General features: G+C 38.6%; 2 protein-coding genes across 3 annotated transcripts in view; both read right to left on the bottom strand.

Moving 5' to 3' along the window:
* Positions 1-19,147, bottom strand: part of LOC127371063 (immunoglobulin-like and fibronectin type III domain-containing protein 1) — a 190,148-nt gene that overhangs the window by 79,397 nt on the left and 91,604 nt on the right. The window lies entirely within an intron of this gene.
* The window catches only part of LOC127371069 (metabotropic glutamate receptor 4-like), a 157,047-nt gene that overhangs the window by 5,671 nt on the left and 132,229 nt on the right, over positions 1-19,147 (bottom strand). For both annotated transcript variants that reach the window (XM_051413648.1, XM_051413649.1), the window contains 2 exons: positions 9,422-9,558; positions 7,166-8,101 (listed from right to left, as the gene is read on the bottom strand). In XM_051413648.1, coding sequence (XP_051269608.1) covers positions 7,166-8,101; positions 9,422-9,558 — 1,073 coding nt within the window. The remainder of the gene's footprint in view (positions 1-7,165; positions 8,102-9,421; positions 9,559-19,147) is intronic.

Genomic DNA, 19,147 nt, shown 5'->3' on the forward strand with positions numbered 1-19,147 from the left:
GAGTGAATGCAGCGATAGGATCGCAGCAAATGCAGATTGAGTAGCTTCAGTGTACAGTGTTGAATTTCTGCCACTTGGGGCTCTCTTAGTTGTTGTCTTCGGTGTTAAACAACCACTGTTGCTGATAAAAATCTATCTGACGTGACTCAGGCAGAAATTATTCACAGGTGAGGTAAGTTTTGCTCATTTTTAGGCACATTTCCCAACTTCCTCCCTTACTCTTTTACGTATTCGACGTATCTTGTGTATCCCAAAGTTACAGAAACTAGAGGCAAGCAAGGAATAAAAATGATAGATTTCTCCTAGTTTGAACATTGTACACGACTCAACTAAATATATGACATAGGTGTAGCATTTTTAGACATTTTAATGCGTAAATGTTATTTTATTATTATTATTATTATTATTATTATTATTATTATTATTATTATTATCTTTGAGTGATGACTGCTGTGTAATTATGACCTTCTTTAGTTCAAAATCTGTATCCCGTTGTTGTGGGCTTGTGAGGGAGTGATGAGGAAAGATGCAGCAAAGACAGACCTAGAAAAGTTCAAGGTAATTACTGCACAACTAGCCAATCAAATATATAATTATTATACAGTAATAATATCTGATAGCAAGTGTTCTGTGGGATGGTACTGGCACACTGCCTGGGATTTGAGAAATACTATACAGTAGGTCCCTCTGTGCTCCCCATCTCAAGAAATCAAGAAATGAATAATGTGTAGCCAGATATCTATTAGTACAACTGTACCTGACATTAATGTTTGAGGCAGAGGCCTCAACTTCCTGTCATGTGTTCCTTATTCACAGTCCATTTAGGTGGGCTGCGACACAATGTTGCAGGTTACATTATATTTACTCTAACATGGCCTGAGCTGGCAGAGTCAGTATCATCATCTCAGGAAAATAATTCTTATATGAGAATATGAAAGGCTGTTATTATTGGGTTTTCCCATGCAGATAAATGCATTGTCTTCCAGTAAACAGCACAATAATCATCCAAGTATGGAAATAGATAAAGTTTCAATATAGTTTGTCTTTCTTGCTTGCCGCTTCCCTCAAATGTCAAAAACATTTTAAAAAATTGCCACCCCTAATCCAAATGTGATCAGCAAGCAAACAAATTCAGCCTAGTCTAAAACCTGTCTTTTCAGCATGTGGTATGTATCTGCTGCTATGGGAAACAAACAAACTACTACAGTTCTTTTTTTCATTTATAAATGCATTTAATGAGGCAGGTTGTAATAAGTTCTTAATAAGACAAGATTTAATAAGTCCTTTCTTCTAAAGCCGATTTACTAAGCAGTTGAGTAACAGAAATATTTCTTTAGATTTAAAAAGATCTAAAAGGTTCTTTGTAGAATTTTCAATATAAAACACTGCTGTGGGCGAGAGCGATTGGAATCTCAGTGGAGAAGAGTGGCTGCAGAATTGAAAAAAGTGTATTACTGTTCTTAGGCTGCTATGAAAACTGATTTACAACTATAATTAAACTACTGTTGACTGACTGTTAGGATATTACCCTTCGCTAGCAGATCAAACATTTTCTGGGGCCATGATATAATACTCTACTGGAACAGGCTCTCATTCATATGCTTTGTACCTTAAACTATAAATATTTGATATGATTCCACCTTTGGAGTACTATCTCTTCCTGTTGACTGGGAGAGTTTTCATCAGCTACTGAGTGACCCTCAGTAGATCCATGCTGGTTTTTCATCAAAGCAGAGTAACATTTAGCTCCCCAGATGTGACCCCAGCTTGAATATCTTGTTTGTTTTTATTATTTGTGACTCTCCACGGTGCTTTACCCCCAGACTGACTGCATCTCATCTCAGCCAGTTCGGGTACCATGTGGGACTGCTGGCTGGAGAGAACAATGGAAGAATGGAGGCTGTATGAGAGAGGGACAGCTGCAGTGGTCCCCTCCCAGCTGTAGGGAGTGTTAACCAGTGAACTGCTCTGGGCTTGGTTCACTGCTGCCTCAGGGACAGACTGTTGAACTCAAGCTGTTACTCACATGAGCAGAAAAAAAAAGTTGTGCCATCTTCAAAGCCATCCTTGCGGTCAGTTAAATAACCATCATTTAAAACAGGGCTTGGGGATAGAGCTGAAAGTAGTATTGAGATATTTAATAAAAATACTTCAATATATACATTAAAATATAATAGAATGCATGCAAAATTAGTTAAATATATTTGCCAACTATAAAAAAGTAAAGGCTTCAACTAATCATCAATTACTCTGCATATTCTGTCAACCAATCTGAAAATAAGAACAGTAAAATATATTTCCAGAAACCAAGGTGACATCCACTAATGTAATTTTATCCGACCAACTGCCCAAAATTCAAAGATATTCAATTTACAATGATATAAAACAGAGAAAGACATTTCACATTAGAGAAGCTACAACCAAAATATTTTTGCCTGGTTTTTGCTCAAATAATAGTTGGTTAGTATATGTCATTTGACTTTAATATTAATTAACTTTTTACACATACAAATACCATCAACTAACAGTTTCTACAGTAACCCAGAACGGAGGGCCTTTCACGTCTTTTCATGTTTCACATTGTTTCTCCTACACGCTCGGAATGCGAGCTGTATTCAGTAAATTGCAATTAGGATTGGTTGATATGTTAAAATTTTCCATCCGGCCACCGTCAGTCCAACAACATTGCCTACATATTCGCACTAGCAGGTGCAAGAAGCGCTCATAACTTAAACAAAATAAACTCACAAAATGTCAGGAAAGAAAATATTTAAAAACACTTTCTGAACTGAAGTTTCTCTCTTCCACCAAACTAATATCGAACCCACTGATTTACCTTTCTACCTCGAAACACAATTCAACCTTATTGTCACAGCCACCAACAGACGTTTTATAATCATATTTAATTACTGCCTGGCCCATATTTGAAAATCAGTATATTTTTATTTTGGTATTTCTTCAGACAGCCACTAGATTAAAAAAAAAACGAAAACCTCCAACTTCAACTGTACTGCTTCCTGGAGCTACAGTGGGTCTGCTTATAAATGAGAGTCCTGTTTTCAGTGTCAGACCAACTCCAGTGTTCAATCCATTAATTTGCTTCCTCCTGATTGCAGTGCACCTGAGCATGCACAGACCAGAGCTCATAAAAGCGAGTTGCTGTATATCTCACACACACCTATCATCACATTGCCATTAGCAGATCTTGCCTGAGGCAAAACATAACATAGAAGAAGCAGGGTATGGCAGCATTAATGACTAAACTAGATGTGAAGAAAATAATCTATCAGTATGTATATGGTGAGAGGAGTTAAAATAAATCCCACATCTCTGCCTACAGAGAGCGTCGCACACAACTGAGTGATAACATCTGTGATAACTGATAACGTAAGATTAATTTGATGGTTAATAAATGTAAATAGATTATATTTTCAGCCAGGGACTCTAGAGTGCTTTTGCTTCAGGATGCAAACTATCAAAATCATTTAAACTACACAACTCCCACTCTACAGTAAACTTCAGCATTATTTCTCAGCATGCTATTGAAACGTTATGCAGAGGGTCTTGCAGCATGAGAATTCAATATAATTGCACTCTAATTGAGCTAATAAACAAATAGAAGCCTTAGGGGACACAATAATATAGCTTCATGGGAGAATGCAATTTATAAAGATCACAATTCTTTGGCCTTGATTAGCTTTAGGGCCTGTTCACCCATTATTAGAGCACCCAGAGGTCAATAGCCAAGACCCAGATGACTGCTGTGCTGTAGGCCTAATGAACGCAATGACTGCTCTCTGAAGTCCAAGATGATGTTCAGCTCCCTCTGCTACAGCATCAGTCTCCATTATGTATTACTGGGCCTGTGGGACATTATTGTGAATAATCCTGTTTATCTTTGTACTGAAAAGAGACAAAGAGAGAACTGGAAAGGACCGGGGGGGTGGTAACAGGTAGCAGGGAAGAACACAGAGTCGACACAGTCATGAGCACACTCCTGTTTGACATCTGGTCTCGTTGAACTCACTGCAACTCCCACTCTTTGTCTGACTAGTGCACTAACAGCAGTTTTTTTTTTGTCGTCGAGTTGGCAGTGCCAATAGTGTGATGGAGACTTCATAGAGAAATAAACAACACCACTCAATTCATCAGTCCATTCATGTACTGTAATAGCAGGACCTCTTTGTGTGGGTTGATTGAATTTGAACTGAGCCTATTGTGCTGAAGCGTCATTCTCATGCATGCTATTGTTCGACGCCTCTCCTCCTGCCTCTGTCTTTGAGGCAGCTGCTGATTTAGACTGTTTCTCCAGGTAAGCAGGTGTCACTTCTATTCCTGAAGCTAGCATAAAGCTCGGTGATCACGCTCCATAGATAGACCAGATGTCCCTGTTTGAATGATAGAGAAAGCCTCCCATGGCATTTGTTACATTTATCCTGGCACCAGATGACAAATAAATGACTGGGCTTGTAATGCTGAGGCAGAGGCCCGCTGTACACTGGTGATGAGCACATAGGCGGCTAGATAAGGTAAATCAAGACCCGGAGGAAGTGGAGCATTTAATTGCTCTGAAAGACGTGTCAACGTGGGCTGTGAGGCTTTGTGGGGCCTGTCACTTACAGTACGATGATTATAAGGTGTGTTTGCTTTGACATGTTAATTCCTTAAATAAGAACATTGTTTATGTAACAGCTCAGAGAATCAGTCACAGGGTTTGTTTTTTGTTTTTTACATGAACCTAGCACAGCAAAACTGTTTGCTTTATTGTTAGTCAGTAAAAGCCCTTCATACAAATGATATATACTGACACCCCTTTGGCAAGGATGACATTATTTGTTAGTTCCTTCCTAATCTCTGCCCTGTATGGTCTGACTAGGCTAAGTGTGAGTTAAATTAAGTTTTTACAACTCAACGTTCAAAAGCCCTTTTCGTTATGATATTAAATATGATTATTCTCTCTCAAATGAGGAAAGACAAAATGTAGGACATTTCCCTAAAGCAAGATTTCCATTTTGTGTTCCATTTCATGTCGTACCTTAACAAAGCTCAAGGCAATGGTAGAAGTTTTCCAAATGATAGAAGTGGAGCAATCTCCCAGCCATTGTGTGCGCATTTGTCCACAGGAAATAATAATTAATGAGTGACTAACATATATTTGGAGCAAGAAACTTGAATGTCTTATGGGTGAGAGAAGTTTTTCAGGGTTTGTAAATTAAATTCATCTGAGGTATGGACTTAACTTACCCTTCAAAGATTTTCTTTAACTTCTATTTTACCATTCAAAGCCATGCTAGCTAATGGATTACCTCATCCTCCAAAAAAGCTGTTCAATCTCTCTGTGATTGTATAATTCTCTTTCATCTTCAGAGAGAGGAGATGGAATGATTAAACAAAGAACTCGCTGATATCCATGGCTGCTGTTGACATGCGACTTAAGATGTGCAACACTCACATTAAAAAATAATGTGGACTTGGACTGCTTTTTCTTTACTGTGTGTGATGATCAAGAACGTATAGTAATACTAGTTGAATAGTTTTCCTGAATATATTTCAGTAAATGTAAGATATAACAAGTAGTATCTGTTTAACTCAGCAGGTCTCTCATTGTTTTCAACATGTAGAAGCTGTTGCTCAGTTTTAGTGTTAACACCAGCAGATTTATGGGGTAAGAGGAGGCCAATATGCAGATTCACAGTAGTTTAGACTCTGCTGTGTTCACACAACATGCAGCACATGAAAATAAGTTATTGTAGTTCTGGTCACATTCTGCATTATTAATGTAATTCAATTGGCTGCAGTCATATGCAGATTTTCTGCAATGCTGTAGACTATAGAAATTATTTTGGGATGCTGAGCGTGACACATTGCATCCACTCAGTCTCTCAAGAACGTTTTTCCACAAAGGTAACTATCACAGCCAGTTTTCCAGGCCAGCATTTTGATGCATTGTTTTGTTTAATCCCAAAGGCGAAGGAGGTAAGGATTAATTTGTTGCATCTGTCGGACCCATGCTGGCACCGCTGATAGTGTCCATGCCAGTATGAGGCTTTTCCCTCACCACTGTCCTCTCTTGTAGCCACTGAGCTTTTGTTACACTGCCAAAAGACCTCTTTCAACTGGATCTACACATTTCTACTGTGCCATTGTTGTACCCCTTTGGCTTTGTACCCAGACTGTCTCCACTGAATGTGAGTTCCAAGCGCAGCCTCCAATTCCATGTCCCTTTTGGATCCCTCTTGACCTGTAGCCTCCCAGTGCTCCCACTGGATGGGATCCAGGTCCACAGTTCATGAGGTCAGGCACATTGATTTGACATGGGAATACGAGTGTGAGCTTGTGTTTGGGTAAACAGCTCATGGGTCTCTAATGCACTGTGACGTACAGCCGTCACATATATGTGAGTCACACGCTTGCGTGCTGCCTGCAGAGTTATTAGAGAATGCACTCATAAAACTGTGTCCATTCTTTGTTGTTTTGTGTATTTCAAATACAAGGCTTCTACATGACATTTTTTAGTTAGTTTTAGTTTTAGCTGCTCATCATAAAATAAAATACAGGCAGAGTGGCACATTTGGTACCACTTTATTTGAAGGGGCGTGCATAAGACTGACATGACACCTGTCATGAACACGAAGGAGTCTTAAGGAATGTTTATGCCTGTTGTCATTGTATTCTGTTAATTAACCCTACCCCCATTAAAAATGTAACATAATTGCAGAAAAAGTAGTAATACCACAATTTCCGAAATACTCCATTACTTGTAAAAGCCTGGAATTCAAATTGTAATAATTCAAAGTAACTAGTCATCTGTAGATGTCCGATAAATGTATTAGAGTCAAAAGTACATGTAAGTATGTGTATATATATATATATATATATATATTTACAAATAGCACACAATAGAAAATATAATTACCTCAAAATTACTCTGGAGTAGATGTACTTACCTACTGCTAATGTGTACTATTATTTTGTTTTTGTAATAATATTTGAAACATTCTTGTGAACAAGAAAGAAATTAAGAAGGGAAGCTAATTTGATTTGGAATTAAAAACATTTTTGTGAAGCTACAAAGATTTTTAAAAGCCTTGAAGTATTGCCATGAGTTAAAAAGCTGGCTGAAAGAAAGGGGGAAAAATCACACTACAGCAATAATTAAGCTTACCTTTTCTGTGGACTGTGAAGTACCAAAGAAGATTGGGATGAATGCTAGCCAAATAATGCAGGTGGTGTACATGGTAAAACCAATGGGTTTGGCCTCATTGAAGGTCTCCGGCACGCCTCTGGTTTTAATGGCGTAGACTGTACAGGTCACCATGAGCAGCATGCTGTAGCCCAGCAGGCAGATCAGAGACAGGTCAGAGATGTCACACTTGAGCACACCACGAGCCATCGTCGGGTTAGACGTCCTCTGGTCCTCAAAGTCAATAATGGCCTTGGAGGGATCCACACCAAACCAGATGCACACCCCGAGCAGCTGCACTGAGGCCAGGGTAAATGTGATGACTAGCTGGGAGGCTGGAGAAATGAACCTGGGTGCACTGACAGACATGGAGCCCTGCTCAAAGATGCGATAAATACGATTGGTTTTGGTGAGCAGGGCAGCATAACTAATGCTCATGCCCAGACCCAAAAAGATCCTCCGGAGGGAACAAATTCCTACATCAGGAGTAGAAATCATCAGGAATGTTGTGGCATAACACAAGAAGATGCCAGTTAGCAGCACATAGCTCAGCTCTCGGCCTGATGCTTTCACAATGGGAGTGTCGTTGTAGCGGATGAATGTGACCACCACAAACACAGTGGCCATGATGCCAACGACTGCAATAAGCACAGGGATGACTGCCCATGGAGAACTCCACTCCAGTTTAACAATGGGGATTGGAACGCAGCCCGTGTGATTCTCATTGGGCCGCAAATCAAAGCGACACATCTTACACGTGTAGGTGTCTGCCTGGTACTGATAGCCATCACACCGCTCACAGTGCCAACAGCAAGGGATACCCTTCACGATTTTCTTGCGCTCGCCAGGCTGACAAGGCTGGCTGCAGATTGAGGAAGGGATCTGACGGACACCGCCAGGCCACTGCATTGAACGAACCTGGGAGGGAGGCAGAAGGACACAGACAGACATGAATTGACACAGAGAGAGACAAAGACAGAAGAGAATTTGTAGAGATTTGTACCAAACTGTCTGTATCCTGTCAAATGGTCGCATGTAGAGGTGGTGATGCTTTATTGATCCACAAGTTTCCCAGCACCCGTGGAGGTCAAGGACAGTCTACACGGTGGTTACTTGCTGTTTGGGTGTTTGAACTTGGCCTGTAGTACCACTCTGTATGCTCCCATGCTACTTGGTTTTTATTTATTTATTTGGGTGCGGGGGGCGGGTGAGAAAGGGCAAACTATGGGGTCAAATACAGTGTTCTTCATGGATTCAGCAGAATTTACCAGTGGGAGGTCAAATTATCTGAAGGGCAAGACATGAGAGGGAAGGGGAAACCCATTGTTTGCTCTACAGGGAACTGACAGTGTTTTTTTTTTTTTTTTTGCTTTGATTAATAGTTGTTTGTTTAAAAAAAAAAAATCAATACTCAGTTGTCTACAATCAGAGAAATAAAAGATAAATTATGTTTTAGGATTTCCCCTTTTACAAGCATGCTTGTAAAGATAAATGAATTTCCTCATTTCAAACGGACTGCTCTCTTTAATGTTATGTTATCAATTTTATTCAATTGTGGCAGTTCATTCAAAGGCAGTAAATTTGTCTCTAAATGTGCATTTAATTAAGAACTCAAAGAACACTAATTAAATACAGCCAGCTTTAGAGTCAGAACTGGCACGTTCCACAGTAGGTGCCCACCGCAAACCTTGTTTTTTTTTTTTCCTATTTTCTTGCACAGCACGTTGTTGAAAGAGGTAAAGAAGGCAAAGCTCCTCTCAAGCTGCTTCATGTGTTCAATTGTACTCTCTTTTGCCTGCCCTAGGCCTCCTCTTCATTTTGTCAAAACATAATTTGTTTGGTTCTTTATGTAATTTACTGTTATAATACTGATACTTCATCACATCCCCTGCTCACAGTATTGTTTTTGGGAGTCAGTGATGCCGTCTGGAGAGATGATATTAAGTACGTCTGTCCTTAAGCTCTCGTAGGCTTTCTTTTCATCACAGTCCGCCCTGTTAATCATTTAAAGCACCCTCTGGATATTTACACCTTTGAAGATGGCACTAAGCACTATCAAATGGTTTGGGAGGAGTTAGTGAGCAAACACGCAGCTGCAGAGCTGGAGAAAACAACTTCTCAGAGAGGGATTTTCATTGCAAATGCTAACACAAACATAACACTTGTAGGCTAAATGTTGTCGATCCTTTTATGTAAAGTAGATGCGTGCGGGCATGGAATACAGAAGGCAATGCTCACGTTGAGATGGAGTTGATCTGTCCAATGGCCAATTATTTTGTATTCTGCCGTTCGGTTTCTGATCTGGTATTGGTAGATCTCATAGCGTCCGGGGGCATCTCCATTTTCATTGAAGAGGACTGGGTTGCCAGCTATGCCTAAAGAAGAGAACAGTCATTATTATTTATTAAATTATTTTATATGTAATGAACATGAATCTGTGAAAGCAAACTATTATGTTATCATTCCGCTACAATAGAAACCAAAATGATGATTGTGAATCTGAAACATTTCTGTTTCTAATTTGGCAAGATGGCATATATAACATACCCTCACATCCTGACTGCAGGAGACACATAAATACATACATACATACATACACTAGGAATTATGTTCATATTGGATGATTCTATCATTTATGTTCAGTGCCAACTTTATCACCCTTTCCAGGAAATAGTTGCCAGTTATGTTGCGTGGTGGAAAGCATGTGTGGTGTGGAGGTTCGGGTTGTGAAAGGTCTCTAATTTGTTCCGTGACACAAACAAGTTTCATGTTTTTCTCAATGACAACTAACCATCATCCACTTAGAGCTTTGTATGTAAAATCAAAAATGGGATATACTATACATGGGTAGCTAACAATCTAGCTACATCCGTGAAAAAATAGTTGGAGAACATTGCCAAAAAATGTCGACTGACACAGTAACAGATACAGCATTTTGTTTTTTGGATCGTCTTAAAAAATAAGAAATGCAGAATCAGATTCAAAAATAATTTATTGATCCCTGGGGGGAAATGTGTTAAACCTAAATAAAGTGTTTTAGTTTCCTAATCTTAACAATAGTGTTGTTGCCAACTGCAAACATTTTAAAAAGTTGAATATTAAAAAATAACCAGCTTTGTGTAGCTGGCTACCAAAGAGCATCCATTAAGCTGTTGGACTGACGTTGGTCAGGGTTGACTACTAACCCACTCCTGACCTCAAACACATTATTCTCACAACTGATGCTGTCTACCCAAGGTGTTCTCTGCTTTATCATTGTGATAACAATGATAACGTCAATGTATTCCTGTGAGAACGTTTTAAGACGAGCAGTAATGATGTGTCACAAAGAAAGCACACCGAAGTTTTCTCTGTAAGCTCCCAAAAGGAAACTAGATGAGCCGCACTTCCGACGATCCATTTAATCATAGTAGAACGTGGAAAGGTTCTCCTTAGAGGGAGAGCGAGGGAACTTCATGTCGAATTGCTTTTCACATCAGCTTTCACAAACATCTATACCTTCATACACTGATGAAAGCTGTAAGCCCCTGTGTTTTCCTTGCTACGCCTGGTTTATTATCGAGTCCCCCAAAACACAGGCATCCTGTCTAAGAACAAAAGCTAAACGTGGCCAATTGCTGCTGATGGATTTCTGCTGATGAGTATTTTATTCTTGCTCTTTGTTTCGATGCTGAAGGATGCAGCGCCTTAATCCACATCTCGATGAGTCAGCCCTTCTGGATTACGGCATTACTGTTTTACTCAGCTTTGCCTCTGTGACAATACCGCCCACATCACAAAGCAGTTAGTGATCATGGGAGGATTACAGTGACTTTATGAAGCAGAGAGGCATTATATTTATATAAACATATTAAGCACATCAACACTATGACTACTCTCATATTTTCTATCAAAGATTTTTATCGTGCAATGCTTTGTCTCTTTTTCTCCAAATTCCCAAGCTTTTAAAAGCGCTTTGAAGCTCTCTGCCTTCCGCTGTCACAGTTGGGGTTATTTGCTCGAGCCTGTAAGTGCTCACATGGACACCATTGTCACTGAAAGAGGAAAATGGACCCTGAATGCCACACTGGTGATTTTGAGAGACTAATGCAGCAACACTATCAGATTTACACTGCTGATACTGTATGATTATATAGTCAGTAGTCTTTTGGTCATGCTTACTTTTCAAAGATTGACTGTTCTCTAACTGTGACTTTGAGCTACTGTAAATTCTGTTTATATGCACAAATTACTTATTGTTTATCACACACAAGCAATATGCACACAATGCCAAGATTTTGGTAGTCATTAAGAAAAATGTGTAATATCACTTTAAAGGCCTGACTTTTATTTTTGGACAATATAATGTACAGGTATATGTATAGATATAATTGAAGAGGTTAACTGAGCCTATTTTACTCTTGTTCTTGTAACATGAGTGATTTAAAAACATCACAACAGTAATAAAAAAAAAAAATGCTAAGATTGGAAAAAGGGTTATTTGGGGGTAACAGAAAGTTTGATGAGATTCTGTTTTGATCAGAAATGTTGCCTTTAATGTTGTCATCTAAACCATATATCCCTGGGATCCCTAAGGGGTTCGCAAGATAATTCCAGGGGTCATCAAATGGTTGTGGAGAATAATATAAAATAAAATATTTTGGCAAACAACATAGAGTTAGAGAGAGGAAGCAGCTCTCAGCATTGTCATCCTTTAAAGAACTCAAAAACTCTATACTTGTGTTTTTATACAGTTACCTCAGTAATATGAGGATGTATTTATATCTAATATTGTTCTTTTAGGCCTAAAGCAGACATTTTGACTGTTGACTGTGAATATAGCCAAATCAAATTAGTGGTTGTTCTGTCTGTGGGCAAAGCAATGGTCCTCCTGAGCTTGGTAGCTTTCATGTGTTATATTAAAGTAATCACTGAACAGTCTCGGGCAGACTGGGGAGTTATGAACACCAACCAGATTTTTTTCGGGGGGGGTCTTGCCTCAAAAAGGTTGAGAACCACTGAGCTACACTACTACTACTACTACTACTACTACACACTATTTTCAAGCATTTTTTTTTAAATTAATTTTTCACCTGTTACAGGTTGATAAAGGCTGTTGTTCAACCACCACCCAGAACATGGCACTTTTGCTGTGCCACTTCAGATGTCTGGTACTTCTTTACCAATCAGATGTTTCTCAGCTTTACACTGAGTGTGACAGCAAAATGTCTTAACTTGTATTTATTTTTATCTTAACACAGCCATATGAGACAGTTTTTTATGAGGACAGCTGAATAAATACTGTAGTTCTCTTTAATGCAAAATGTATGCATTTTGACACATAAGAAGAAATCAGATGGTACTGTGTGCTGGCTGGCACAGCCCACTATACCTATCCACTGGCACGCATTATGGTAAAACAAATCTGGTTTCTCAGTCTTTGGTAATGAAATTACACTTTAAAACTAAGGGTAAATATAGCCGGGGGTCTCCGTCATTCTTCCGGAGGCAGTGGTGTGTCCTCTTCATTAAGAGGGAAGAGAGTGGTGCATTTCGGGGCAGTATGGTCAATGTTTGAGTTGCAGATGAGGAATTAGGCCTGTCATGTGGCACAAACTGCTTGTCTAAACAGTCCTCTCACTAGTCAGGGGCATAATGAGTTCCACAGAGGCCTCTGCCACCGCCGCATTGTGCTGTGCACTAATGTGACAGGGTAGCCTGAGGTCACACGTGTGTACCACAGGCTACTCGTTGGCTCATTGCTTTGAGCATTCTCAAATAAATGTTGGGGTTAATGGAGAGCTTGTAATTATATGTAATATTTAATGACTGTGGTATTGCCCCCCCTCCCCTACACCACACATACACACCTTAAGAATTACCCAAGTATGATCATTAATCCAACATGTGCTTGTTCTGCATGGATGCACAACCGGGGCACCTTGGTGAATGACAGCACAGCTTGCTGCCCTCCACAGGTCATTAACTCTTAATGACCTGTATGCTGGCAATTCATGCAGAATTTACCACCGATCCACTTCACTCGTGTGTGTCTTTCATGCCCCCCTGTCACTGTCATGATATTAGCATGATAAGTCAATCATAGTATATAAACTTCTGCTATCTACAAATGCTTTCTAAATGGGGTTTAAGTACTGTGGGCATACAAGTGGCATGCTTTGTATTCAGGGAATGAAATTAGCACCAGCCACCTGCCAAATACAGGGTAAATGTGTGTGGTAGGTAAAAGGTTCAGGCCACCTGCGTCCATGGCAGATGGGTTTTTCTTGTATTAATAAATATTATTGTAAAAAAGCAAATAAGTTAAGAATAGTCAGGGATTAAGCTGACATATTATATTTCATATTTACACACTACCACTGTCAATGTTTACAATTCTAAAGCGTTCTAAAAAGATTTCAGAAGTCCCGGACAAAAAAAACGGGGTTGCCGGTAAAGTGTTCAGTGACCTTCCACAGCAGCATGTGAGGAAAAACCTTCATTTTAGACCCTGCATGCATCAATTTGTCAAAAGGTTTATTCAAATAATGACAGTGCATTTTAGTTCCGGGCCTACAAGGGAAAGAATATGAATACCATAAACACCAGTATTTAAATAATAGCAGAGCCAGCATAAACAACAAAAGGGCAAGTAAAAACACTGAGGAGGGTTTAGCAGTACTATAACAGCTACCATGGTAAAGTCAGTATAATGTGCTATACCTATTTACTGCTCTTAGAGCTCTTTTCAAACAGAAATACTGTTTTCATGTAATAAATAATTTATATGTAATTTATAATAATTTATAATAGTATGATTAAGTTACTATCAGTAGAACTTACTGTAGATGTTTCAAATTCAAAGCGTACGAGCAAAAGGATGACTTATGCCCTTTGATTCCAGGGAAGTACGTTTTTTTGACGTAACTTAACGGTGTTCGAAAATTGGCAAAACAGAAACAACTGAGAATAATAAGCGAATGAAAGCAGTATTTCTGTTATAGAAGACAAACTGGTGAATAGTGGTGTGGAAAGGTACATTATCCTAAATTCATCATGACAGCAGGTGATGATGAATTTCATTGTCATTTTCCAAGATTAAGTTTTGTGATGAAACCATTGACCATTTTAGCAAAAGTAGCACGAACAGACATGAGTCAGAACTTCAGCAAACTGACGACTGATGTCAGATACACGATATCTAAAGTTAGCTTACATTAAGCAACTAGTCACACCAGAGGCTGTAGCTGTATTCGACTGAGTAAAGGTCAATTTTTATAGCTTCTGAATTTAACACGTCTTTTCTAAGAGGAAGATTGTGTTATTTCTTCTTTCAAAAGTTACATAGTCTCGCATTAATAGGATATTAAATTGAGAGCAGGGCCACAAAACAGAGAGATGCCTAAAATAGGATAAGATACACTTAGAAAACTAAATTACAAATTGAGGCCTGTCTTAGCCCCTATTTGAGAATTTTGAGTACTTATCTATTCATTTTTGTAGTTGCATATCTTACAGTACAACAAGTTTTTGGATGGTCCTATGATGACAGAAGTAAACACCATACTATAATCAACAGGCTTTATATTTAGAGCAGTGCGTTGCTCTTGTCGCGTTAGGATGCCAACAGTCAGATTTTTGTGAGTAACATGAATGGATATAATGCCAGTGAAAGAAACTACATTTTATAATATGCAAAAAAAGATGTACATATTAGATGTATCTTATGAATTGCACAGCAATGAGACTTTGCACGTCTTTGAGAAGAGATAGGTGTGCATCGACGTAAAACCCTCAAAGCACGCCTTTATTCCACCCTCATAACCGCTGTCCCTGGTGAGTATGATGGCGTAAAGGCCACTGCTTTTTTGTCTGCTGCACAGCAAAAACACTTTTCCCTGATGTGATAGCAAGAGACATGAAACACTGGTGGGAAACTTCATTCAATTGTGGCCTATTGAAGTCTAAACAACTCTTAGATGCACCAAATACAGAGGTGGGAACAAGAAAGAGGGAAATTCTAAAGAGTGTCAAACGGTGCATAAAGATGGACTGGAGGTGTGAGGTGAGATTCTGCAGCTTTGTCAGCTGCAGCTCCGGCTGCTGAATGAGCCAAAAATGAGCACTTAAGGGGTTGGTGATTTAGAATAAATAAACAGCTATAACTCTGGATCCAACTGTGTGGAAAGTGTGATTGGAGAAAATGTAAAGACTCTTGAGAAAGCACATGGATACTCCCAGACTAGTGAAAATATCCTAGCCAAGCAAATACTTTTGTCAGATTATTTTTCATCTTTTCTAAAAGGTTATCTGTCATCAACCAACTTACTGTGTCCCCTGTAGAGACCCTGACAGCCCACTGAGATATCATAGATAAATGGTTTTGTGAGTGTGCCAGGTGTATGGCCACTATGAGCTGCTCTTAAGAATCTTTGACATTTGACCTTTATCAGCTGAGTTTCATTACATATGCAACCTAAGACACAATACATTTGCTATGGGTATGGTTTGCTGGACTCTTGATAGCTGTACAGCTCTGCAGAGGAAGAGAATGTGAATTATTTTTAGCAGATGTCCACTAAAACTGCTGACAATAAACAGAAATCTTTAACAATAGATTCTTGCCGGCTCAGCCTCAAGAATGATTCATCACAACAAAAAAAATGACCTACTTTTGCATACATTTCAGGCAATTTCTATTAGAAAAAAGGGGATGACAGACCTGTGTTTTTACTGGTGCGTAACATACTAATATCACAACACAGAGATAAATATCATCTTTGAAAATATAATACACGGTCCCACAAATCCAGTCTCAGCAGTTAGGTTGTTTTATGTATCTGGACAAGTTCAATATACTGCTGTGTGCTGATGCAATTAGATGGAGTGTAGTGTAACCTCAAGGCAACCCCTCTGGTCAGATGGTGTTGTAACATTAATACAGTTTGCCTGGTTAGAAAAAAGAAAATCAGCTCAAAAGAACCTACTGCACCGAAGCTTCAATTCCCTGCTTACAGGCTGAAAACCTTGTTGAAGCCACTTTATAAAAAGCACCACTCAGTCGTCGTTGTGCAAACAGTCAAATTTAAAACATGTTGATTTCTCTTGTCGATGCAATTCTAATCTACATACTTAAATGAGATGTTTATTTCCGCACTTGCACATAATATTAAACATGAGCACAGAACAACCTATCTTTAATTAGCAATCTTGGAATGTCTGTTTTATATTTTATCTATCATGCAGTCATGCGCTAACTGTATGTCATTATATTAGCTGGTCCAAAACTCTAAACTCCTTACAGAAGAAATAAAGCTGACATGTTTTCTCAGAGTGAGAAACTGGCATATTCCTTTTGTAGACAGTTATATAAACCTAAACTATCAGATATAGATGTCTTGTCAGGGGGAAGAAAGCGGTTTTACAACAGACCATGAGAACCACTGAATCAACACACTGCCTGTTGTGAACAGCAGTCCATCGGTTGTTTTTCTCCCACATGCTATTGGACTCTGAGCAGCCCAGCTGTTGCAGTTGGGGGTTAAGGGCATCTTAATGGGTGATGTTGGAAAAGACTGTTTACTTTTCCCTCCTGATTTCCTGTCGAGTCATGGGGTGCTTTACATTGATAAACTTAGAAGTTAGTAAGAGCTAAACAAATGTTAATTATTATGTCAAAGGAGTGCTGTCTGGTCACTGAAGACATCTGTATCATTCCCAAGTCAAACAAGTCAATGTATATTGCGATAGTTGATAGTTAAAGGTCCTATTGCTACATTTTTCCTAAACCTACATATATTATTTCTGCAGCACCCAAACCAGAAAGCAGCTTCAGGTCTAACACCTACTGTATATTTGACTACTTTATAAATGACTGTCTATAGTATTAACATCACTAGCCTGATAATCAGATTGAAGTGACATTTTGTTTTACTTCCTTTATCTAGTCTGACATTCTGTTCATAGTTGCCAATTTCCATTCAGGAGAGATTGTCAGTCAAAACAGAAGCAGTAGTAGAGATTACTGGGAGCAGTTAACTTAAGGTTTTTCAGGATGAGCAAATGTGTCTATTTAACTGTTGTTTTTTTTCACCACTTCTGTGCTAATTTTTTTGTTTTATTTATGGCTATAGTCGGATGCAAGTTGCTCTGCCAAATACAAACGATGCATGTACGTGAGATGCTCCGCTGAACAACACATTGGACAGAAAGGATGTGATTGGCTCTGGCAGCAAGTATGCGATCCATGCAGGAGTAACTTTATACTCACTAGAAAGAACAGTAATGTATGTCACAACTTGAATAGTCCTAATGCACAAAAAACATTTATTAACAGTGGCATCCTGTCTTTCATAATAAAAATGTCCCTGATCTTTTATGACACGAAAGCTTGCAAAGCAAAGGAAAATATTTTCTTTTACTTCTCAATATGAATTAAACATTGAATTGACATTCTGCCAATGCAACAAGTAGATATTAGAATGACAAATTAGCTTGAAGAGCAAGAGTTCAAATGAATAATTTATCTGAGCAAACACTGCATACTCAAGTCCTGAAAAAGAAGTTTAATTGTCTTAAATTGCTTTGCTTTAAAAAGAAACTGTCTATATAATGAAACTCTGGATTGCTGCGTGAAAGCAGTTAATTATTAATTTGCCAGTCATGAATGTGAACTTGAATGATAGCTGGGTAAAATGTAAGGCCACATGAACGACATGAAAATAGGTCATACAACAGAAGTAACTAAGGTACTGGGTTGTGACCCATTAGATGTTAATGGCATCTACATTCTGGAAATGTTTGTCTGGTTGTGCCAGAAATGCTTTCCAATACCCTCAAGGTAATATAATTCACATGAAATACATTGGGTTAGTAAATGTATAGCCTTCTATTGTTGACAGCTGTACCATAATTATTATATTTGTCCAATAATTTAGTTCTTTCTACAATGTAATGAAAAAACGGATTTTGGCAGGTTTTTTGCCATGCCATTAGCAAGGCTCAAGGAGAGGCAATGTTAGTCTATCTGTTTATCCACCACTTTGGTCCAGACTGAAATACTGTTTATTTGATGGATTACCAGAGGAAAAATCCTGATGACTTTGATGACTTTCAGATTGTTCTTGTAGTTCGTGACATTTTTTGGCTTTTTGTGAAATATTTCAACAACTATTTGATGGATTGCCATGAAATACAGTATGGTTAAACACACAAATAACATTTCCATCAACCTCATTTTGCAGCTTTTTGTTTAGTTCTAGTAAGTGCTAGCAAACAATAGCATGCTAACATGGTAAACATCAACATGTTAGCACTGTCATTGTTAGCATGTTAGCATGCCGACCTTAGCATTTAGCTCGGAGCAGTGTTAGTCTTGTTTTTCCATAATAGTGAAATGGTAAAAAGCTGATTTTGAACCAGCTTGATTATCAATTGTACATTAACTGTGTCAATAGTCTGGCCCTGGTTCTGTCATAAATGATCCCATCACATCTCTGCACTCACAATGTCTTATAAACTCTTTGCAACAATGTTACATAGCCTTTGTTTTGTAGTATTCAAGTATCAAACCATTTTAATTTGGTATGGTAGTAGTGTGTCCTCTAGCCTGTATAAAAAAAGAAAAAAAAAACACTACCCAATGCTATCAATTAGGTGAACATTTGGGTGTATGTGAATTGTGGCACGACCTTTAGCACAGATACGTTTTTAAGGGGGGTAAAGGCTCTTTAGGCGGATATAGCAGGTCAATAGTATATTCCATAGAGGTGTTATACATCACCTGGAAGGTTGCAACCTAAAGATTAAATCTTAGAATGCAGCCCAGCACTGTGTGTCATCAATACATTTATTTTTTTCAGTTGATAAATCTGTAATAAACATTGGGTTTTAGAGTGTAGGTTTAGAGTGTATAAGGGCTGAGAACATTATGATTTAAGTATATGATGGTCATTCCCATGCTACATTATGTCTAATAGGTAAAAT

This window comes from Dicentrarchus labrax, unplaced genomic scaffold (assembly GCF_905237075.1).
Source record: "Dicentrarchus labrax unplaced genomic scaffold, dlabrax2021, whole genome shotgun sequence".
Lineage (NCBI taxonomy): Eukaryota > Metazoa > Chordata > Actinopteri > Moronidae > Dicentrarchus > Dicentrarchus labrax.